Genomic DNA, 24,748 nt, shown 5'->3' with positions numbered 1-24,748 from the left:
CCCTGTGACCTGCAATTAGATCAAGGTCAAGCACAATGAGAAAAAAGGGAAAAAAAGGGAGCCTCCACTTTCCAGTACAGTCTGCTGAGAGAAAATAAAAAAAAAATAAAAAAGATGAAATATTGATCAGATAAGACAGCGTAATAAAACATGCAAGGCGACTGCAGCGTGACTGCATGCGCGGAGCGTCCAAATGCGTTAGGGGGGCTTCAGCACCTACTCGGCCATATTCACGTAGTCAAGGTCATCCCCGGAACAGCGCAGGGCCGTCAGCTCGGCCTCGGCCGTCACGGGTGACGACCGACACCGGAGGCGAGACGGGGAGGAAAAGGCGAGAGGATGCATAGAAACGTCGGATGAGTTTGTTCACAACGATTAAAAAAAAAAATGAATCAAAGGATGATAAAACACAGCCAAAACACAAAGTATATATATAGACTGGCTCATTTGTAGGTACTGTGTGAGATCCAGCAAAACATAATGGGTCTAGTAATTACTCACTACTCACTGATTTAGACCACGGGTCCTCAACAGGGGGTCCACGATCCACAGGGGGTCTGCGGAGGCACTGCAGGGGGGGCCCAAAATCTTTGGTTGATTAGACATCTTTTATATATATAAATATTATTTTTTCCCCACAAATTTAAATTTATTTAAATATACATTAACTTGAATCCATCATATTTTAGTAAAGGGATACGGGATAGCTTAATATTAAATGTAAATGATAATAATAATGTATATTTATAAATGGCTCTAGGCTGAGTTTAATATAGAGCACATGTAGTAGGTAGGGGGTCCCTACTTAATCTCTCCATCAGTTTGGGGGTCCTCGGCCTGAAAAACCCCTGATTTAGACACTTTGAGTACAAATTCTCCTTTCATGCAACCTGAGCTGAGAATGCCTGTGAACCCACACAAGAAAATGTTGGATCTGATCAAGCTCATCTCCACTGACCTATATTCGATATTCAGATGTTGCATGGACAGATGACAGATTAAGGCCTCTGACATAAGTGGAAAATACATAAATAAAATATAAAGAAAAAAAACTATGAAATGAATAAATGAAGATGTAAAAGATGAAGAGCTTAGGTTAAGTTTCTTTAAATTTTACTCAGCCATGCATGTTAGCAGCTCTGATGGTCATTTTTTTTTTTTTTGGTGTGGTATTAGGTTATATTTTGTACTCTCTCTTAATAAACCATAACCATTTTTTTTTTTTTTTTTACTATTTTACCATTTTACTATTTATTTATTTTCATTCTAAAAGTATGGATTACTGTCAAGAAAATTCACATTAAAATGTTAAGTGGCCTTGGAAAAGTTTTCAAGTACAGCTCACATTAAAAGTGGAACATCATCCTGTACAATATTAATAAAAGCAGGTCATCAGAGGGACAACCGTCAAAGTGTAAATTAAATATCACTGTGGCTTTTGAGTGTGTAACACAGAGCAATACCAGTGGTGGTCACTAGGTGCTGGGCCCCAGAACAGATCTAGTGCCAACAGGCTCCCATTCAAAAATATCCATCTTCTCTCATTAAAATACCGGCAATAAGTTTGTTCCAGACGTCATTAGCTAAATTAACTGCTTCTGACTGGTACGCTGGCGGTCCTTTTGAGAGCAGTTCCAAGAAAAAGTAAACATTAAGCATCGGAAAGAGCTTTGTTCACTTGGCGCGCCAGGTTTGACTGACGCGCCAGACTCTGGGTGATTGACAAGCTGTCCTCGGGCCCTCAATCAGATTCACATGTCACTCTTCCTCTCGTCCAAATATGGACGTTTCCGACTTAACAAAACAAAGCGAAAAATAGGAAAACAAAACAACAACATGGTGGCAGTCAGACTGGAGGCTTAACAGGCGTACTAATGGGGGGCGGCCATCTTCAATGTGCCAACTTGTCTTTCAGATCACTGCGTAGACATGACTCCTGTACATATCTCAGGAACTTTGACGATTATAAATTTCAAATTGTTTCATTTCTCAGCTTACAGTGGCTTTAAAGGACGTCGGAGGCTCAACGCTGAAGTGAAAGCACTTCCTAGCACCTATTTCAGGACCTGACAGATAGATATGTGGAGGTATTCTTTTTCGATTGCTGGCGTCCTCAACAGTGGGAGGTATGGATTATCAAAGTAAATAAACCCACCAGGTGAAGCCGCTTTTGAAGGAGACAGATGCTCAGCACAGTGTAAAGCAGTTGGCCTCTCCGGCTGCCCTCTGGGTTGTCTCATGGTGCCGCCTGGGCGCTCCCGGCACGTAACGCTGGTTGCGTTGCGCACTCGCGGCTTCAGTGCCTATCACCGAGTAGTAGCTGTGGAGAGGGGTGGGCGTAGGAGGAGTGGTTTTGATCTCTCCCTGTCTCTGTGTGTGTGCGTTAACGTGTGGAAGACAGAGGGAGAGAAAGAGAACAAGAGATAGCGAAGGCTTTATGTGAAGCACGGATGCCGGGGGAAATGTTTTGTACTGTGGGAGTTTTCCTCAGGATGTCAAGCACCTGTGTTGGAGTGGAGGGGTGATGTGTGAAGTGCACTCCACCGGGTCGACAGCTGGGAAGGTGCGATGGTTGGACTCCTATGTAGGATGTACGCGGCAAACGTGGGCGGATGCTGGGTGGTGCTGCTATTTAGGGATCGCCGTTTAAACGCCTGACAGCTATCACAGCTGAGCGGCTGCACGTTCGAATAAGCAGCTGTAGGTTGTGTTAACACGGCACGCGGAGCATACATTAAAATCGTGTCGTGATTTCAGCTCCTCTTTCTATAATGTGCTCGAACTCCCCCCCCCCCTGCAAACTTTAACAGGTGACCGATGGGCAAGTCTCTTGTGAAAACAATTAATGTATTTCCTTTTTTTCTTTTTTTGTCTTTCTCCTCCTCCCTGCCACTTCCATCTGCCTTTCTCTTGCCTTTCGGTCTTAATCCCCTCCACCTCCTCGTACGCTCTCCGCTCATCTCCCCTCTCATCCCTCCCTCGCTGATTCTCCTCTCCAAATCTGTCGCTGCCTCCTTCCCCTCCACAGGCACCACTAGTCGACGCTGCTCTTTGGATCACCGCGGTATGGCCTTCTGGGAGCAACCCAGCTATGCTCGATGCATAACAAATGAATTCAGATACTTGCAGCAATCAGTAGGTGCAAAGTCAGCTCCCTCTCACAGCCTCTGTTTCCAATGCATCATAAATTACCTCCCCAGTGTTTCCCACTCCCCCCTCACCTATCCTCATCACACTGTAGCCAAAGATTAAGCACTTTCAATAGAGGAGCAAATTAAAATACAGATTTTGCCATTTTTTCTTTTTAATGACTGGTTCTCGCCAAGTACTGTTTGATTTAGAGTCCCTGGCATGCTCTCATCCGTGTTTGTACGCTAGAGTGAAAATGCTTAGTGTTTACAGTGGCGTACTTTTGCAACATTGATAGAAGACTTAGTCCTCACCTGCCTCCTCACGTTGGCATTTGCTTCGATAAATAAGGACACGTTTATGTCCACTGAAACCAAGCAAACACATTAGTAAAGTAAAACAGAATAACACGCTAACTAAATCTGGAAATAAAATATGTGAAATCGAGAGCCGTACGTGAACTCCTTTTTTTCATTGCTAGTCTAGCGAGGCATTTTAATCACACTCGAATATTTTCTTTCTTTTTTTTTATTGTGCTATTTTAAATAAGAGATTTCCTTTGAGCGTGCTCGCCTTTAGCCTGGAACCGCAGTGGCGCGTCCACAGGGATGGGTAGTTTTCGCGATTCTCCATCACTTTTAAAAATAAAATAATTCAGAAGAGCTGAGATAGCACATATAGCGCCGCACCTGTGAACGTGTATTTATGGACATAAACCCTGTGCAATGATGTGAGATGTCATTTCACTGTGCAATTTCTGCCTAAATGTGTGCCTTCTGCTCCAGTTAACTCTTTTATTCATATTGGCTCGTTTCAAAACATCCGCGAGGCAGAATACATTTCGGCCCGGCTTAGATATAAGTGTCACATAAAGGGCCTCAGAGAGTAGAGTCTTTCTTCCTGATTTTTCGCACTCCATTTACTCCAAATGTGTAGCTTAGTGTGCGTCTGGCGAAGTGGCTGAGGACATTGATGCCCCAAGTTCTTTCTTCTCCTGTTTTTGGAGGTTCAGGGGCACCTCGCAAAGGGCCAGAGGATGCTGGCGGGGGATGGGATGTCCCAGGTCACGAAGAACCTGCTGGATCTCACCCAGAGGAGGAACTTCTACGCCGGAGATCTGCTGTCCTCGGTGGAGATCCTCCGCAACGTCACGGAGACCTTCAAGAGGGCCAGCTACGAGCCGTCGTCGGACGATGTGCAAGTAAGCGGGCATTAAATTGATCTAAGCGCGCAAAATACGTATTCATTTTTGATGAAACAATTAATGGGATAACACCAACGCTTTCCACATTTTACTACCGACTCTGCAATATATGTGAAACAACAAAGAGGCTGTTAGAAAAAAAGAAAAGAAAAAAAAAACACCCAATGGCTTTATTGTATCAGGAGATCTCCTCCACATCCTAAGCTTTTTCATCTCATCATGTTAGGGTTGACTGCAGTCTTGATCCTCTTTATGTCAATAGGATGATGGAGATTATGGAGATTTAAAGCTCCATCTCCATCACCAATAAGACAATTTATGCCGGGCCGTTTTCAAAGACACTCTTCCCGGGCCTCTTTGTGCCGTCCTGTTACATTTTTTATATTTTTAGTTTTAGGTTCATGATATATATTTATATATAGTGACCTAAATATGATGGAGGAAATTGTGACAGTAACATGTAATTCTCCTTTACTGCTATTTTGTGAGGTTCTGATCATATTTGGGGAGCATATTAAGGTTGTTTTGTCTGTCATTCTTCTGAGGGGTGATGCAAGCGGCAGTGCCAGGAAATTAGAAAAATACGAGTCTCGTCCTGCAGCTATTTTCTGTGTAAAAGTAGAAATAGTCTCCCCCCCCTTTTGTAGCGTGAAAGTTCAGTTAACTCTCACAACACACTGTGCAGGATCTGCTGACTGGTGAGATCATCTTTTAGTTCATTAAATATGAAGAGATATCAGTATTTTGCAGTATGCAATTTTCCAGTTATTAAAGAGGGGAAAGGAAACAAAAGGTGCACATAGAAAAGGGCAAACAGCCGAGCTATACTGCTCGACTATAGGACTATTTGAGTATTTTGTGAATGTGATAGAATTTAATTGGGGTACACCGCGTGCTTCAGGTTAGGATAATTAAAATCGGCAAACTTAATTATGCACTTCCAAAGCGCGGTGATATTTGGACTACAAAATGTCAGGGATGCTCTTTTCTGCTCGTTTTCTGCTGGTTTTACACACATTCATCAACGGTTTCCACTGGGCATAAGGCATGTGCTCTTTCTAATATCCTGCAGATACGAAGCCAGAATGCGGCGGCCATGCATGGGGAGACTCAGGCCCCATTCGGCCGTCTTCCGACCGTAGAAAATCTTATGAGACGAGGAAAGCGTCCCGTCTCTGGTTATTAGGAGAGCGCTATAGTGTGTGGGCAGACAGGAGAGCAGTCAGCCAGCCCAACCCTTCCGTGTGTCTCTGCGCTAATGCAGTGTTAAAGTGGGCACATTACCACCAGAGGGAGCATAAGCATTCAAGTAGAAAACAAGATAGCCTGTGTCAAGAGAGAGAGCCACTCCCTCAGGCGCACTGTAGACCAGACGAAATAACAAGGCTAAAGATCAGACAGGGGTCCTATTACTACTGCAGGCATGCACCCCAAGCAGCCTCTGCTCTTCACTGATGAAGAAGACAATCCACACAGCTAGTCAAGCATTCCCTTTCATCTTTATTTTCTGATTGCAGCTTGCGCTTCTCTCCTGTAGCATTACGTGTTTACTGCAAGCTGCAGGAGGTTCAAGGTGTGTTTCTTGTCAGGGCTCGAGCCCCAATTCAATCGCCCCGCTTATCATTTACCATCACGGTTTCGTCTGCAAATTTCCTGGCGATGCCGAGACCTGCAGGGGCAACGATCATCACCTTATAGAAATCCCTGATTTCCTGCAATCACAAATATCACTATGTTTATCCGTGATGGTCCCCTTTGAGTTCATGTTGTGTATGTCATGATTTTTATAAAAAATAAAAATGAAAAAATAAATAAACGTCTTGCTGCATTGGCTGAAATACTTGTGTGGGTGTGTTACGTATTTTCCCTTTCATCGTCTCCACAGAACTTCTTTCAAATCATCAGCAACCTCTTGGAGGAGGAAAATAAGGAGAAATGGGAAGACGCTCAAAAGGTAAGACTGTGGCAGCACGCACAGTAAATAATTCAGGCTGCTGCAAGAATGCCGTTTGCCTCAGAATTCAACTCAAAGCTTGTTTACGGGGGCCTCCATCTGAAAAACTGTGATAAAGAAAAAAACGGGCCGGTTTTAAGATAACGTTACACGTGTGATATGAGGTCATTTAGCAGGTGTGACATCTGGCCTGATTTGGAAAACTACTTCCTCAGAGCTCCACTTGGTGGCAGCAGCACTGCCACAGAAACTGTCCAAGCGATAACACTGCACTCCTCCTGCACACATTGTTTCACCCAGCTGATACAGATCAGCCATTTGTGATTAAACCATTACTGAATATTGTTGAATTTTATTATGGAAATAAAAAAAAAAACTTTAGCTGTTTCAATTGCCTGCCGGGCACAGCGCAGCGGCTCTAGCAGAGAGGGCATTGCTGCTGTTCTAAATTTAACCAGAACGGTCCTCTTTTTTTCAGCATTGTGTTTTTCCATGATTGGCTTCTGGTTACATCCCCTCAGCTTGATATGTGGCAGCTCTTGTTTTCAAAACTGCCACTATTTTCTGAGAATACCTGAACCCTGAAATCATGCACATCCATGCTCTGCCGGAGACGCCATCTGCAAGGACTGAAAGTCCGTAAAGGGCATCTGCTCTGTTGTCACCTTCACCGGTAAATTGACTTAAATTAGGTGTCACCTGCGTCGACACATGCCTGAAGTGATGCCTTAAGATGAGTCAGATTTCTCTCTTTTTTTTCTCCCCCCCTCCACACCTGACTTCAACTGAGACGCTTGTGGAGCACAGGCCGTTCATTTATCTTTAAGGGTGCCAGTACTTGCTGTCTGTGCGGGCAGTAATTAGGTGTTTACTTACTGCAGCTTTAGTTTGGCAGGCCGTAAAGGCCTGTTTTCGGTGAGAGGAGCTCACAAACAAATCGCTTCAGCGGCAGGAATGCATCAGAGGCATGGGCAGACAGATCAGAGGAAACACAGATATACGAAAAGTCATCTGTGTGATTGAACACCCAGAAGAGATATGTGGCATAATTAATTATTTCTGGAGTTATTAATGTGCTGCTGTAATTTCCTCCTTCCACCAAGTGGCTAATTGACGTTGTCTGATTCCAACAGGCGACGCTTGGACTTCACAGTCAAACATTTTTTTTTTTTTTTCTCACTTGCTGGCTTCACTTGCGTTAATGAATGTTCCCGAGCTCTGCCAGTGGACGTTGGAAACGATCACATGAAACACCTCACTATGAGGTTTTACTGGCTGTAGAGTTGGCTTTGTGCAGAGATCACTATATATTCACCTCCTGTCACTGTTACCATGGCAAAGAAAAGGAAGAGCTCTGTCTACAGAACCTCCACTGCAGCCATTTCCCTCTGCTGCCTTCACATCGCACGGTTGCCATGGAGACCGGCCGAATGAGCATGACTGCACTCTGCGTCAGACATGCCGGAAGGGGCGACGTGATGTGCTTTTCTTCCCCGCTATGGCTTTCACTCTGCTGTGTCAGAGGCTCTCGACTTCAGCACGGCTGATCCGCTAGCCTGGCTTAGCGGCAGCGGTGGTGGCACATGCAGAGTCATGTGCAAACGCACACACACACACACACACACACACACACACACACACACGTACACACGTACATACACGGAGCAAGGTGTTACAGAGGAGGCAAATACCTGCCCCAGGTGTTTGTTGCATATCAGCTCGGAGTGAGGTGTTAATTGCTAAATGCCACTCAGATGCCTTTCTAATTGCCTGACATCATCGCCATGTGCTCACACATTTGTCCTGCCATAATATTTGTGTGAACAGTTCAAAGCTGCTCCTGTCACATCACAGCTAGATTGGCAGCGGTCAAATCCTTCAAAGGTCATTTATCGGCGTAACGTGAGTTTGATTTATTGACTTTGGGGGGGAACTGGCTGGAGCTGTGGAGCTGTCCACGGTGCTGAATTCCTGCTTCTACGCTCTCTCACTGAGTGCTGATGTCCGTGAAGCAGCGCATGAACCGGGGCAATCACCCTTGACTTGGCAGGACCTTTGAGAAGAGAAGCCAACCAGCAACTGTGCTGGCAAAGCCCCGGTGGTCACAGCTTTGATGCTGATGTCACATGAACGGCTCAATTAGGGCTGCAAGCGATGCTTATTTATTATCGGTTCTGAAATACTGTCTTGATCCGCACTGATCCGCTCATCTAGAAACAGAATCTGAATATTACAAGTCACGTCACAATTAGTGTCAGTTTTCCATCGATCGACTAACTGGTTTCTCTCTGTGTGGTTTAGCTAGCATAACATTTACACAAAGTTATGCAAAGAAATATTAATACACCGTAGCATTTGCTCCAGATACAAGAAGATTATACATTTATGTCGCCTTAATTGACTATGTTTTTATATATATGATGATCTGGATAGCTTCTTTCTCTTCTCACCCATTCAAATTTGAATTAGCTATCATGCAATTGTTCAATTTTGATGAGAAGCTTCTATATTTTGCTGTATGCCATAAGTTCATCTCTAATACGTCTTTATTGCCAGTAACAGCCAACGTGACTGCATCTGCTGGATAACTGAAGCGATGTTTAAGATCGCCTTGTCGTTCTTGTCTCGTCCAGATCTACCCAGGAGCAGTGGAGCTCATGCAGGTCATAGAAGAGTTCATCCACATCGTCGGACTGGGCATGAAGGATTTCCACAACGCCTATCTGATGACTGGGAACCTGGGTGAGAATTACCCCCCACTTTTCCTCCCAGCCCCACAGCCACTGAGCACGCCTCACCGCTTACTTCTGCTTGACACGGGGGCGCAAAATCCCAGCGCTCTGCTCCCCTCTCCTTGTGTCAGCTTTCATTAATTTAGGGTAAATGGCATGCGGTTAAGGTGGGGGAGTAAAATTACTTCAAATCAATAGTGGTAATTAAAACTGATCTTGTGGTCTTGATGTGCTAAATTCCTATGAAAAACACTTAACGGCCGATCCAATATAACTCCCACAAGACTAGCGCTCTTAGGCAGACAAACAAATATATAATAATAAATAATCCACAACTACGAATAGACATTATATGATGATCAAGCTATGAGCACACAAAGTAAACTTTTAAAATACTAATAATTATATAAAGTTGTCCAGTAGGAGATTTGGAAAGTTTCGCTGACAGCTTTTATTAATTAGACATTATTTATCCATTCGTGTACAATAATAAAAATGTAATATTTATGGCCTACTTGAAGGTGAAATTATTCCGTCTGAAGCCGCACTGCGCTGCAGCGAAAGACTTGATTAGCTGAGCGTAGCCTACAGCGCGTTTAGTTGTAGTGCAGCGGCTCACAAAAAATAAATAAATAAATAAAAAAAAGCGATTATTTGTGAGTTCCTTGTGAGATAGCAGTCATGGCAAAACATAGCGTGGGAGTGTCTGATAAAGGGCTATAAAATTGGAAGTGAAATCACAAGTTATTCTTTGCAGCTGTAATGAGCTTTTCTGCAACACTGATTTTTGTCCAGATTATAAAATCGTCTCTGGATACTGGAGTCTGTGAGCAATATTTCTTCTCCCTAGCGTTGCCACGGGCTCTTTTAGCTTCTGTCGTGCTGCCTCTTGGATGATCTGAGGTCTCTGTGGCATTTCATTTCTTACTCAGCCATAAATGGTGTCCTACTGGAATGGAATAATAGAAATGCGGTCTTGATTTATTCATGCAAGTGTATGTGAGCATGTACAGCCGTGCTGGTGGGCAGCTCCTCTTGAGAAGCGAGCCTTACTACTGTGTATTCTTTCACAATAGCCAGCATTTGACCCACATCTAGCAATTGCAGTCGGTGACTCTTTATGGTATATGATTTCCATGATGATGAATAGGTAGCCGCCAAGAATAGCATACCAAATACGGTTCAATGAGTGAACCCATCAAAATTCCATTATGAGACACAGAGAGTCAAATTTACTAATGGATTTGGACTTGGAAATAAGGTTTGAATGCATTTCATAGTGCCGAGCATTAATGACTTCTTTCACAGATGTGAGAATATTTCTGCGCCTTACTCCTACTTTACAGTTATTTCAATTTGGCTTAATGATAGTCGTCCAAACGCGTTGCCTCTGCATCCTCTTTGTGCTCAAAAAGGCATTAACACATGACCCCTGCTTTACGCACAATAAGAAAATCTGTTCCATGAAACTGACTCTAAATTGACAGTTAAGTGTTTTAGCCAGATTCATTTAACTTCCTTGAACTTCCTTTGTGCTGACGACGGGCTATTTCAGAAGCTTGAGGCTTATCTGTTCGTTTGTACACCGATCAGCTACAACATTAAAGCCACCGACAAATTAAGTGGGTAACGCTGACCGTCTTGTGGCAATTCAGTGGTCGGCCGGGAAACTTTTGGAGCTGGCGTTCATGTGGATGTTACTCAGACGTGTACCACCCACCTAGACCAGACCAGGAACCCCCCCTCACCCACATAACAGTGACACTCCTTGATGGCAGCAGCCATCCCCAGCAGGATGCAGTCTCACACAGACACACAAAAACGGTTTAGGAAAGGCTGAAAAAAATAAACAAAAAAGTACGTGAAAAACGGCACAAAGCGCTGACCTGGCCTCCAAATTCACTAGATCCCAAACTGATCAAATATATGTGGGATGCACTTGAACAAGCCTGATCTGCAGAGACCCCTCCCCTCAACCCATAGGACCCAAAGACCCCCACTAACAACATCCTGTTTCCAGACAACACAGTCCCAACTGTTAAGGAGGCACAAGGGAGACCTACACAATATAAGCTAGGTGGTCATAATGTTATGTCTGAACACTGTATACCGTACTCTTAATACATGTGTACCATATCTAAGAATGCAGTGTATGAGGAATGTCTTGGAGGAGCTGATTACATTGTGGTGGTCAAAGGTCAGAGGTCACTGAGACTTCACAAAACACATTTTAACCTAAAAAGACGTACACTAATTATGACAAAATATCAAGGATTCAAGTTCCCTGGTTGACAGAGGCACACAACTATCTGCCAATAATTTCTGCCAATACTATATTCTGTATTTAGAATATATCCTGCTTGTTTTACTAGCATACACATTAGAGGCAGTGTAGGTAGGTAGAGAAAATACCTACAAAATACAGGACTGGAACAGGAGGGGTAATATCCAGAGACTGAGAGAACAAAACTAAAAATAGGACAGAATCACAAGACGTTGCCAGTAGAAAGGGAATGCTACAGTTCATGGTGCACAAAAGCGGTTGCCTCGTCCAAATCACGGGGCCAAGAAATAGGCAATATTCACAGCAGTCTTCCTCCAAAATGCACACATTTAATGGGCTCATATTAGGGTGATTTCCTTATTGATAAAACAAATTGGATTTGATTTCAGTGTCAAAACTACATCTGCTATGTTGGACACACTGCAGGGTTACTACTCCTCGTCGCATTACAACTATGCCATTTAAACACAAATACACGAAGATAAAATGTTCATTGCAAAAATAGCCTGTGAAAATAATGTAAAATAATCTCCAGTGAAATAATGAAATAATGCACATTTTGAGACTAGACAAAAATTCAATGTCAGTTAAAGGCAAAGTAGTAACAAAACTTTGCAGTGGCTGAACACTGATTCTCTCCATATTTTGAGAGCATCAAAGGTTTTTAAGTAGAAATTCAGGTAGGAAATTATGTTCTTTAAAAAAAAAAAAAACCTGTGTCACTTACAGAGTATGTGTGAATCTCGTTATCAGAGCATGTGAATCCTGGGAAGACAGCGTTATAGAGCACTTATGCGGGCAGATTTGTAAAGCAGCCTTTTTTTCTTTTTATTTTATTTTTTTGAAAAACCATAGCACAAAGGTTGAGAGGGGAATTTGCCTTTTGAGCAATTATGTGGAGATGCAGCAGTAACGAGTTCGCCTCAGGCTACAGTCAACCAAAACCTGACAGGCTACTAGTGGTAAAATATTTAAAAAAAGGGCTTTTTTTTTGAGCACAAATTGACTACATGTTTTACCCGTAGCTTTAAATGTCAGAAGTAATTACTGCTTTTTATTTATGCTTTCAACTTTGCCACAAAAGAGTTATTTGGAAAATGAAACAGCGTACCAAACTTTGTTGTGATTAAACATGTCCAAAGCATAAAGAGTTCCGTGATAAGTGGACTTCGCATGAGCCATCGGAGGCCATGTCGCCCCTTTTGATTAAAGGAATGGAAAGTTCTTCGGATCCGTTGGTGGAAGCCAAGTGGAGAGCATCTGGCCGAGTACGATATTGCTGCATCATTTCGTCACTAATTTACGGCGGCCCCTTGACACCTAAATAAATACTGGCTGTCACCACGGTATCGTCCTCTGTCCTCCTACTTTTAGTCAAATAACCTTGATTAGAAAAGCTTCTCCGCTCCAGCGACTTATTCTCTCTCCTTACAAGCTAACACTCGGAGGTCAGAGTGAAGCCAGAAAATTAAATGACTCCGCTTTTGTCATTTTTCTTCTGCTATCTATCAAGATGCTTCGCGGTTGAGAGACTGTTCTGACATTTATAGTGATTATTTTCGATTATGCACACGCAATGGCAGCAAAGGCTCTTTAACTTATTTGCCTGCAATGTTTACGTTGTCTCCCTTCGACGTTTTACTTGATGCCGCTACCTCTCATGAAAGCGTTCAATGCTAAAATTCCCTCTCATGAAAAGGATAGGAGTCGCACTGGATCGGGGGTTGAGAAGCGTCCCAGCCCTAAATGGCTGCTTTATCTGTGCAAAATGCGAAGCCCCATTTACCTGCAGAATTACCCCGAAACTCTGAAAGACAATCTCGCCGGCACCATGTTGTGTTTCGCAGCGTGCCCTTTGACTAAAGCCACGCGCACAAATAAACGCTCATCGCTGCTGCTGCTCCTGCTCTTAACATCTGGTGCCGTGAGCCGGCCTCTTTTTTTTATTTTTTTTATTTATTTTTTTGCAAATGGCAGGCCCCGTGACGCTCTGTGATTTGGTGCCCACCGCAGGATCATCCCAAACACACAGACACACCTTCGCCCGTCACAGATTTCGCTCGAACGTGGAGTCTTGCCAGGATTCAAATTGTATTACTGGCACAGCCCGAGGAACAATAGAGCTTTTGCATCAATGGCAGGATTAGCCTCAGGTCCCCTTGCTGAAGCGCCACCTGACTGGGACAGGATGTGATACCAGGTAGAGAACAGTGGCGCTTTATCCTCCCCTTGTAATGCGAGGGCCTTTTTTCTGTTGATCCTGGGTATTTTCCTTGTCGCCGCCTTAGTGCATGTACTGGCCTTTTATGGCAACTCAGCAGGGAGGTGAGAAGAGGAAAGAGTGATTAAGGAGATTACCTGTCCACCAGTCGTCAGGTGCCAGCGGCAGCTTTAGTTTTGGACCTTGCGGTAAATGCATACATAAAGGTATCAAACACCCAGCTGGCATGGTTTCTTTGACATATTAATTACCCGGATATTTGCATACACGGTTGAGTTCGACAAATAAAAAGGAGTATTTCTGGCTTTCTTGATTTCCTAAATCAGTCGAACAAATACTCAAACAAATAGCACCGGAATACCTGTGGTTATTCTTGAGCTGCTTCAGAACTCAAGCACAGGACAGAGGAGGCAGATAGAAGAAGAAGCAACAACAACAAAAAAAATAAAGATATTTTTACAGGGTTCATACATCAAAGCAAGCATCAAACCACAGGGAGGAGGCAAAAGGAAGAAATCCAGAAGGTGACACGAGGAAAATGAAACGAGGAATACCTGGAAACCTTGACTACTGAGAGTCCCAAAACAATAGAGCAAGTGAGTGGTGAACAGCAAAGGGTCTTTAAACACAGCTGGGTTGCTGGCTAATGAAATACAGGAGCTGCAGAAGCCGTACGCGAACCTAGACAAAGACAGGAAGTAAAAGTGGCTAAAAATACACGGAGACAACAGATTTCTGAATAAAACAGGAAATGATGAAAAAAAAAAAAACACCCAAAACTATGACCCAGATTGTGCCGCGAAAGAGAAAAGCAGACGTGATGTTATCTAAGCCTGTTACCCTGATATTCCCACCCAATCTGCTGTGTTCAGTGAGATATGTAGCCGGTCGCAGCAGCATTATAGCCGTAATAACGGCCTCGCTGTCTGCAAAGTCCTTGCTCCCAAACAAGACATAGTTCATCACATAAACCCCCGCACAATTTATCAGTTTGACTTTGTTTTTTCTACGGATTAAAGACGAAGATATATCACGATAATTACTGTGGTGCTTCTAGGTATTTTATTATGACTTTTTTTTTTTCTTTTTTACCTTCAGACAGAGCCAGATCGAGTGGTGGCTCCAGCCTCGTATTTACTGTAGAGTCGTGAGAGTGGTATTGATCCTCCTCACTAAAAAAAAAAAAGCAAACAAAAGTATTTTTTCCATACCGTTCCAAATGATTTCATTTAACCGTTCAATTCAGTTCAATCATCACTGAATAAGAATCCATTAGGGCAATTTAATACTCTTTCGTCTGTTTCTGTGGATTCTGCAGTGGCCAGCATCCAGAGACTTCCAGCTGCGTCCGTGATGACTGACATCAACTTCCCCATGAAGGGTCGTAAAGGCATGGTGGACTGGGCCAGGAACTCTGAAGATAAAGTGGTCATCCCAAAGGGCCTCTTTGTTTCCCAGTCAGCAGGTACGCGACAGACTACGTATATATCACAGAGTTGTCTGACTTCTAGTCCAATACGTCGTTCTCCAGGAGGAGCCAGGGCTACAACTAACAGTCTTCATGTGCAAACTTTATGTGTCTCAGAGTACAGTGTTTATGTTAAATGTCGTCTCAGCAAAATAGAGTCATTTTCAGTTAACTGCTTTGTCTCGGGGAAAAATGACCGCGCGTCCACGCAGACACCTCGGTTTGTCTCAATCTTTGAATTAAGTTACACCGCTCCTTGTTTTGGAAAATAATGCTACAAGCCTCTGAACCGAGCTCAGTTTGCTTGCCTGTGCTTGTTCAGTCACGGAGTTTTCCACCTACTAAGCAATTTTGCCATCCTTTCTGCCACTCGCCACCATATATACAGTTTATATATCGCAATCCCGGAGCCAGACAATTTGGTTAATTGGTGTAATCAGTCTTATCTGAAATATATCAAAGATAACAAAACAAGGAATTGATTAGGAACCAGTGTTCAATCCCACCCAATCGAGTTTAGAAGTGTAAGACGCTGATTCCATGTGTGACTTCATAATTTCTCTTATGGGGGTCAACAGAGTTTGATGTAAAAAAAAAAAAAAATAGGACCTTTTTTTTATTTAATGGGATATATTTGGCAGAAATTGCATGAAATTGCGGGTTGACTGAAGCCAAGCATTACTACCGTAGACTGCACAAATGTGGACAATGTTTCCCCCGCTGCCTTGCATTAGCCAAACTCACGCTATTTTCCCGGGGGTTATGGACGGCACCATCTTGCGAGCTTGAGCCAAGCAGTAGGCCTACGGTGTGAGAGTGGAGCCACGCGGAGCTGCCATATGGATGACCCGACCACACTTCCTCCAGAATCATTCACGTTTTTGTTTAATTAGAATACTACGCTCTGCTCTACCTCCACCAGTTACGAAGAAATGTTGAATTATACGCTGTACTTTATTTTTATTATTAATATTATTATTATTTTATATAACTGGCGAATGCTTTAGCAAACGGTTGCCATGGCAACTGATCGTCACCATTATGCCACACCCTGTTTCTATAACGTCAAATAACTAAAAAAATAAATAAATAAAAACATGATATTAGAATATGCCTCAATATTATATTAACTATATAAAATGACAGAAGCCACCCTTAAAAAAATTATATTTTACAAGTATTTTAGTGATTAAATTGTGTTATTATTTAATTCGGCCCGAGTCCCATTCACCAACATGGAGGGGGTGGAGCTTATGACCTATACTACAGCCAGTCACCAGGGGGAGCTCTACACGCTTTGGCTTTTTAATTCAACATCTCCACTTGTCCGTTTGTCATGTCATCCGCCAAGGAAATACAAAAGTCTGCAGTCTAACAATCATCTCCTGTCCCCCTATAGATATGGATATCTTCATTCTCGGAACCGTCCTCTACAAGACTCTAGGACTCATGCTACCTTCACCAAAGTAAGTGCAACATTTCTCCTTGTCTGTATTTTCTGGTCTGCTGGCAACAGAAAATATGAGACAGATTAAATCTTTTGGAAGCTGCAGAGGTGTCCATTTTTATTCACAGTAGTAGATCAAATCTGGGGCGGGCGGGGGGGAAAAAGAAGAAGAAACTCGTTGTGCCTCTGTGGCTCCAATGTCCCTGAAATGTTCCACTCCAGAGACATGAAATTAAATTTCCAGCAATTATAATTCATCGTACCCTGCCCGCCCTTCCGACAGAGTTGATCTTAAAAAAAAAAAGAAAAAAAAGAAAAGAAAAGAAACAAAAGAAAGTTTGTATTAATTCCAATTTAGCAAATGGAACATATTTAGTGCAGCAACAAGGGATATGCAGTTAATTAAGGATGACATTAGTGTCTGGAAAAGCAGTGGGACGTCCCAAACAAACACCTGGTGTCACACCACAATCAACAAGTCCCTGGCAGCACCATCCCAAGGACGGAGCGGTCATTCCAGGACAGCTGTCACAGGTGGAGCTGCAGCTCTTTGTGTACGTTCGTCTGGAGTGGAGCTCGTAACGGGACACTGAAGCCCACCCTCCCCTGACTAACGCGGGGAGAAGCTGATCAAGTGGAAACTATTACACCTGAGGACTTTCAATTTGCCAGATGATAAAAAAAAAAAAGAAAAAATCTGTTCTTACAACTAAATGTCAGAAGTTTGTCAGTGCACTCTGAGAGGAGAACTTCCATTTCAAAACTATCCATTTAGTGCATTGATTTCCATTTTACAGCGAACTGACTCGCTCCGTATGAAAAATATTTTCAGTTCAAGAGGCGGCTGCCATCTGAGTTCTCCTTCTCTATGTGCAGCCTGCGATTTTCTTCCAGCAGGAGAGTGCTCATGGTATTTATTTATTTTGTAACTTCAAATGAAAATGCGATATGTTCTGTCATCTACGCAAGATGTTTTCTGAAATTTTCACGCGGGATGTAAAAAGTGCGCAGAACCTTCTTTTTACTCGTTTTTTTCCCGGTATGCTTGGATGTTTTAAATGCAATTACCGGGAAACCGCCTGCAGAACGGCTTTAACGTCTGTTGGAGACCTGTTTTTAGTCGCTCTGTTGCTGAGAGTTTTAAAAGTGAATCTGAAGAACTCAATTTCAGGTGATCTGATCAGCAAACAGAGAGGAACTTTGAATTCAAAATATGATTTAGGCTTAACCACTACTTAAAAGAAACACAGATAAGATAGGCACAAAAATATAAAAATTAAAAGAAGAAGGAATAAAAATAAATATACACTAAACATCCTAGAAAATGTGAACAAACCTTTCCAGAAAACAGCAAATTATGATTTTAGTACTTCCCTCTGCACATAAACCTAATCCTTACGCGTCGATACTCATTCAGAGCATAAAAAAGCATCAAAAGGCTTTGGACACGGGAAAGTACAAGCCTATTGTAACATGCCAAGCGTAAAAACATTGATACAAACATTTTCTTTTTTTTTTTTTTTAATCCCTAAATGACAACACCATTCGACTCTTTGTTTCCCTCAGGAACCACACAGTTGTGAACTCCAAGGTCATTGCTGTGACTGTGAGGCCCGAGCCCAAGGCAACTACAGAGTCCCACCTGGAGATTGAACTGGCTCACCTGGCGAACGTAAGCCCTTCAGTCATTCAGCAGCACAGCAACAATTCCCACACAAAAGGAAATGTTTGGGTTTGTGGTGGCTGACGCCTGTGCTGTTTTTTTGTTTTTTTTACTCTTTGGAATGAGTTTTTGTTTGCGGAGTGAGTGTCCTACAAAGACCACCAGAGCACACATCACCTCCCATTAGCCAACACACAATGCCGGGCTAATTGGCTCGATAATTAATTTGCAAGCAGCTGGTGTCGGGAGAGCGCCCTGCGTTCGGATAATTACAAGGACAATCCCTTTTTATGATCCGGCCCTTTTTATTCATCTTAGAGATAAAGTGCATGTAAGTCTGAACGTGTCAGCAGCTGTGTGTGTGTGTGTGTGTGTGTGTGTGTGTGTGTGTGTGTGTGTGTGTGTGTGTGTGTGTGTGTGTGATAGCGCTGTCCATACTCCAATTTATGCTTTCTGTGTGATTCATGAAACACATTTACAAAAGATTGTTAATAAAAGGACAAATATGCGATTGATTCACAACGATGATGGTGTTGCTGAGGAAAATGAGGATCAATTATTGTCGTAATTTACCAAACGTTTTGTCCTTTTCCTGCCTTCCAGGGAACAATGAACCCCTACTGTGCACTGTGGGACAGCAGCATAATGTAAGTGGGCATGTACTTTCTTTTTTGGAACTTATTTTTTATTTTTTTGCTGTAGGTGTTTGTGTTTGTGTCTAAACATCCGGGTAGTAGAACGATTTGTTTCCTGACGCTGATTCCAATTCATATTGATCAGTATCAAGTTCTGATCTGAAAGCAGAGACATACACAAATTAATCCGGGATCAAACAACCTTAAATTCATTTCAATAGTACAGTATTCTATAGTTCCTGTGTTTGTTTGTTGGTTACTTGTCATGTTTTATAAGATGGTGTTGAATTTGGTGCCACCCTTCCAAGCTACAAATTATTTGTCACTGGAGGGATTTTCCTGCGCTGAACATTGCCGTGTTGCTGACATTTTGCTAGCTCGAGCTACCGTGTCACTGCCGAAAATCAAACCATGCTCTAAAACGCCTTTTGTTTCAGAGGGGCAACGAATGATTGATTTCCGGCGGCGTAATGTCAGCCAGAGCTAGCAAAATACCAGCAATACGCCAATATTTGACAAAAACGTGGTGTAATGTCAGCGTCGCAAAGTTTGGTGCGCTCGCACCAGATACCTGATCCTCCCCATTAAAGGCGACACCAGACACAGCTAGGTTTCCTGTGACACTGAAACAGTTCGCTTCCACAAACACAACACAACCGTGACACAATGGAGCGGCAAAAAAAAAAAAGCGAGAGCGCTGGCTGATAGAACCAGCGTGCTTGTAAAAAGTGGATGGAAAATGAGGAGGAATATGTTATGCGGTGATGCAACCCGTTACAAAAAAGACCAGCTATAAATAAAAGAGCTCCGCGACTTGTGATGTTTACTCTTTGTTGGGATTCTCACACATGTTGATTTAGATCTGTTTGGGTAGTTTCTCTGAGTCGGTGTTAGTTAGTTAGCCTCTTCACCCCCGTGTGGAACATGCCGTAATAACGCAGCAATGATTTTCTCAAAATCCTTATGAGAAATGAAAATGAATCATACATGAGTCATGAGTCCGCCCCTCCTGTAAATCCCAATTACGGCTGTATTTACTTTGGCTATAGTGATGTGAAATGAAAAAAACAAGTAGCAGCACACATCTATGCTAATACGCCGGATTGCATTACACATTGCAATATATTGCACTATTGTTATATCCATCACCCCGTAGTTAAAACTTCTCTGAACATTTTATATGCCGCTTGACGCTTTTTATTTTAACTTAAGGTTATTTTTCCTGTGTTTGATGTGTCAGTGTGCTTTAAGTTGATCTGATGTCAGCCCCTTCGCAGTCGAAGTCGCTCGTGAAAGCCAAACACGTCAGAGCATTTTCATTCAAAAAGAGGCACTGTCACTGGTATTGTCTAATTGCCCTTAAAAAGGAAAAGGAATCGATTGTCAGAGATTTAGAGCGGAGCGGCAAAAAAGCGAGACAGCTCAGGCAAATCACCCGAGGGCTGCAATGCAGAAAAGAAGGACACCTCAGGGATAGGACGAGGTCATCAGACACAGGAGAGCCAGTGGAAATTAGAGGGGACAAACTGATGAAGCTGTGGAGGATGGCTTCCAGTGTTCTGGATGGAGATCTTCAGGCGGCGTGCATCAGCTGGGTTGCCCAGGAGCCTGAGCAGTGGGCTGGAGACTGTGGCATGTTGCATAAAAAGGCAGGACACCGGGGCGGGCAGCTGTTGGCCGGGGTACTGGACAGGCTGAGAGCAGCTGGAAACCAGAAATGTCTCCAGCTGGGGTCAAGCAAGGGCGTGCGGCTGGGGTGCGGGGGGGAAGAAAGACTGCTGAATAACAATGCAGAAAATTGGCATGCGGAGGTTAAGGTGGCTCGAGTGTCTAGGACAGTGGGCGCATCGGAGATCGGAGGGATCCGCAATGGTGGCCAATGGCAGTGGCAGCCAGTTAAAGATCGGCGGGCTGTGCAGCAGCAATCAATAGCCATAAAGCCTAAAAGCCAGGAGCGACTCCGGTAATGGCACAGGACAGGCTGCTGAACAGCGGAGGCATCAGCATCTCACTGGGCACTGGCAAAGGCATCTGACTGATGGTCGGGCCTGGGGTCAGCTGGGCCCCAACAGCAGAGGTGGCTGAAGGACGCCGTAGCTGGCGGACAGTCGCCCTACCGGACAGCAGATGTCATCAACAGGTCGGCAGCTTCAACCGCAGATTTCACAAAAAATGTGAAATCCAGTGCACCGGGGTGCTAGGGAGCAGGCCGAAATGTTGTGAGGCCTCTCCCCTGGTTTGTGTTTGGGTATGCTGTAAGCACACACAGGAGTTTCTCTGCCTCTGTCCTCATTCCACATTTCCAACAAAGCCGCTCAAAGCCTGTTTTTATCCCCAGGAGATCGATACATGTGTCTTCTGAAGTCGGCTCAAGAACCAGCAGTATTAAAAAAAAAAAAAAAACTACTGCTGCCACCAGTTACAGAGAGGGAAGTCTTTATCTCTGTAACTTCCATCAGTCTAGTGTTTAGATTTAATTTTTATAAATGACACATCACCGTATAGCAAATCACCACACATACATAAACCTTTGTGTGCGTTTATCCGTGGGTTTCAAGTGAAATTGGATTAGCGTGTACCGGAGATGAATTTTAATTTCAGCTATTTCCTTTATTTATGCAAAACACATCGGCCGAGGTTAGTGCCAGAGCTTATGCGGTGCTGTTGCTTTTATTTTGAAATACAGCTTGTGGATTGTGTGTGTGCGGCCTGTCCTCTATCACGGTATTTGAGGGCAACCGGTCTATTTTTGAACTGCAAAAAATGCAAGTGGGACAACTCTGCTCCGCTCTCTGTCCCTGACTTTCACAAACTGTTTAATACCGGCAATTTATTATTTTTTTTTTTCCCCCTCTGATCAACAGTGAGTTATTTTAATCAGAGCGATTCCATGTCTTGATAATCATCTCGATATCAAACATTTGGCTCTTCTTGTTACCAAATAGCGGCCCCCGTCTAGACTCATTCGGCGGAGGGGGCGGGGGTAACCATCTGCTGCCATGTTGCCTGAGCCATGTCGGTTCAAACCAAATGAGAAATGATTAGCGGAATACAATTGCTGTTCAGAAGTGGAGGACTGGACAATGTACTATTCCTGAAACTAGAAGATCAACCGAACTGGAAACAGAAACCCAAAATGACATGAAGCCTTCCACCAGTGATCATCTGGAGTATTGTCCAAAAGAATCAGTCTTGATAAAATGACTGGTTACCAAGCAATCTTCATTTCCGCTTCCACAGCTAAATTAATATAATGTAATTGCTCACCAGCCAGAGCCACTGCTGTAGGTTTTTGCATGAGACAAGGGTCTAATCATTTTTATTTGCCTCAGCGATCCAGAGCGGCACCTCGAAGTAGCGGCGACAATAATGCATAAGGCAGAAAAAAACAACAAAAGCTGTATATCCAAGGATATTTCATTGTGTAGCGCCACAGGTGTAAACTGGTCACATAGGCAGATATACTTTTATTACCTTTCCTTTTTCCAAATGTCAATATTTTCTGTTATCAAACAAGCTTGAAATTACCAATATCCCACCACTGTGCAGGCAGAAATAAAAAAAACATCTAACCCAATGATTTTAGATCAGCTGTGTTCATAATTCAAAACATAGAATATAGAACCATACACCGTTTCAATGAGATCTTTAAAGGGTAGATAATGATGTAAATTCTTAAAAGTGAACTCGAAGCTCGTGTGTTCTTCCGTACTGCCACTAAGCATGCACCAGGAAGAAAATTACGGAGTGACATTAGGAGCTAGCCGCAGCCTCTTGGCATTCTCCTGCAATTAGACCGCTTTTAGAAAATCCTCCGGATGCTTGTAACGCAGCGCATGGGAAGCCATATGAGCATCTTCCTGACATTTTAATGCATCAGATTATCCAACAGAGCCCTGTAGAGGCGAAACATCAAACGGAACCTTTGTCAGTAAAGATTCGCTGATGCTTAAACGAGGATGTGCAAGTCAGCAGCTTCCTTAAAACACGTTTAACGCGCGTCTGCTGACACTTTTACTACACCTTTCTATCTTTTTAAGATCTACATCCTCTCGGTTTGTCTCTTCGTTTCCTCGCGAAAGCACTCGGGAGCTAATAAATCAGGTTATGGCTACAATTCTTTTGTTGGTATTAAATATTGTTTGCTTTAATGGTGAAGTACGTTAACTAGTTTTCAGTTTTTATGGCCAAACGTGTGATGCATTCGCCGTAACTGCTGCAGTAAAACTGATTTACTCTGCTGCTTACCGTACAAAGCCACTTACTAAATAATAACGCGGAATATAAAATGAAATGTGTGACACGTTTAGAAGTAACGAATTAAACTCGTAATGGAAAAGTTTTTGAAAAGAGTGCGCACGTTTCGAGGCGCAATGGAAAAGCAGCCCTTTCAAAGCTGCCGCTGGAAAAGTAGTTCGAAAATTATATATGTCATGCAGCTCATAACACGAGTACGCCGGGAAAGCAGAGGGACCAGAGCCCATGAATCATTTACACGTGAAGGTGTGACAGCAGCTGTCACAGCCTCACATCTGGAGATCCTGAATTCGAGCCAACGAGGCCAAATCCCAAACATTGGCAACTGCTCCGAGGCCCGAGAACCGAGAGAAACCTGGGCCGCAGCACCAGAAAAGAGACGGTTTGACGAGCTTAGCCCGGCTTCGCTTTACTGGTGTGTTCTACAAACACACGGCGCAATTTGACGCATGAACTCCTTCCAAGGAGTGTTGAATTAAACAAAGGACTAACAAAAAGGGTGCCTCTTTGTCATCTGCAATCGTACTCAACCTGATTGTAACCCGTCGTCCGTTTCAATTATTCACGTAGTTATAAAACACATCGTTCAGCCATAGAATTTAGTAATAATACTGACCAGCTTGTGATATTACGACGTTCTTCTGGGAAACTTTTGAATCTCGAATTTGTGTGGATGTTACATAGACATGTACCAAAATGCTAAAAAAAAAACAAAAACAGCACAATGTGTTGACCTGGCCTCCAAATTCACTAGACCCCAGACTGTTCAAGCATCTGAGACCCCTCCCCTCTCTGATGAGCTGCAACTGAGGCACAAGGGATGCCTACGCAAAATTAGGAAGCTGGTCATAATGTTACGACTGATCGGTGTATATTTAGAAGTCTGAATTCTCGCCTCCGTCTTAAACTTTCAGCCAAAGCCGTGGCTGAGTTTGAGTTATTTGAAAGCGCATCTCGCCTCAAATATTTTTCCAACTTCGACGTCGAGCTCCTTCAGCGTTCCCATATATCTGAGACCCGCGCAAGTCAAACATTTTTTTTCCACGTCGCAGTCCCGCCAAGAGACGCAGACTCAATCAGATCGGATTCAGGGCCCATGTGGGAAGGTTTCTGTCTGTGTCGTTCTTGAATGGGAGCAGATACAGAGATCTCTCCAGCGGCGGGAGCGTCTTTGTTTCTGGCGGATACGTTCAGAATGAAATTAAAGCACTTCTGGCTCCGCTCGGGATGTGTGTTTGTGCTCCTTTTGAAACGGTCCCCGCGTGCTGCTAAAGGACGTCGGCGGGGCGGAAGGAGCGACACCGTGGGCGTTGTTTACAGTAATTCCAAGCTTCACTCTAGCAAGGACCCGTGATGGACTGATGAGGACACTAACTATGCATTAGTTGACAGTGGGCGGTCTTGTTATGTTTGTGCGTGAGTGCACATGATGTGATTTGTGGTACATCACACGCACACACCGAAGTAGGACATGAGTGCAGCGAGTGTCAGGGTGCTGTTATACGCTGGTTCTTTGTGTAATGAGAGCTCTTGTCAGACTCTGTTTGCATTTATTGATGCACTGCATGTGTGTGCATCTTCGAAAGAGGAACATGGAAGAACAGAAACCACATTTGTTCACTTAACCGCATTTCAACGTTCAGTTTGCAGTATTTATTCATTTAATCTAACAATGAATGAAATGCAGACACTAGTGGATGCATTAAACCTCAGCTGATAATAAACCTAATGGAACATTGTATGTATGAAATGAC

General features: G+C 43.4%; 1 protein-coding gene across 9 annotated transcripts in view; it reads left to right on the top strand.

Moving 5' to 3' along the window:
• adgrb3 (adhesion G protein-coupled receptor B3) overlaps nucleotides 1-24,748 on the top strand; it is a 110,596-nt gene that overhangs the window by 62,758 nt on the left and 23,090 nt on the right. For 6 of the 9 annotated variants that reach the window (XM_047602560.1, XM_047602557.1, XM_047602555.1 and 3 more), the window contains 8 exons: nucleotides 3,029-3,135; nucleotides 4,133-4,330; nucleotides 6,219-6,287; nucleotides 8,921-9,029; nucleotides 14,843-14,989; nucleotides 16,392-16,458; nucleotides 18,006-18,111; nucleotides 18,706-18,749. In XM_047602560.1, the coding sequence (XP_047458516.1) occupies nucleotides 3,029-3,135; nucleotides 4,133-4,330; nucleotides 6,219-6,287; nucleotides 8,921-9,029; nucleotides 14,843-14,989; nucleotides 16,392-16,458; nucleotides 18,006-18,111; nucleotides 18,706-18,749 (847 nt within the window). The remainder of the gene's footprint in view (nucleotides 1-3,028; nucleotides 3,136-4,132; nucleotides 4,331-6,218; nucleotides 6,288-8,920; nucleotides 9,030-14,842; nucleotides 14,990-16,391; nucleotides 16,459-18,005; nucleotides 18,112-18,705; nucleotides 18,750-24,748) is intronic. The other 3 variants (XM_047602556.1, XM_047602553.1, XM_047602554.1) reach the window with 2 other exon arrangements.

This window comes from Mugil cephalus, chromosome 13 (assembly GCF_022458985.1).
Source record: "Mugil cephalus isolate CIBA_MC_2020 chromosome 13, CIBA_Mcephalus_1.1, whole genome shotgun sequence".
Taxonomy (NCBI): Eukaryota; Metazoa; Chordata; class Actinopteri; order Mugiliformes; family Mugilidae; genus Mugil; species Mugil cephalus.
Note: the sequence above shows the minus strand (reverse complement) of the source record. Positions and strands in the feature narration are given on the sequence as shown.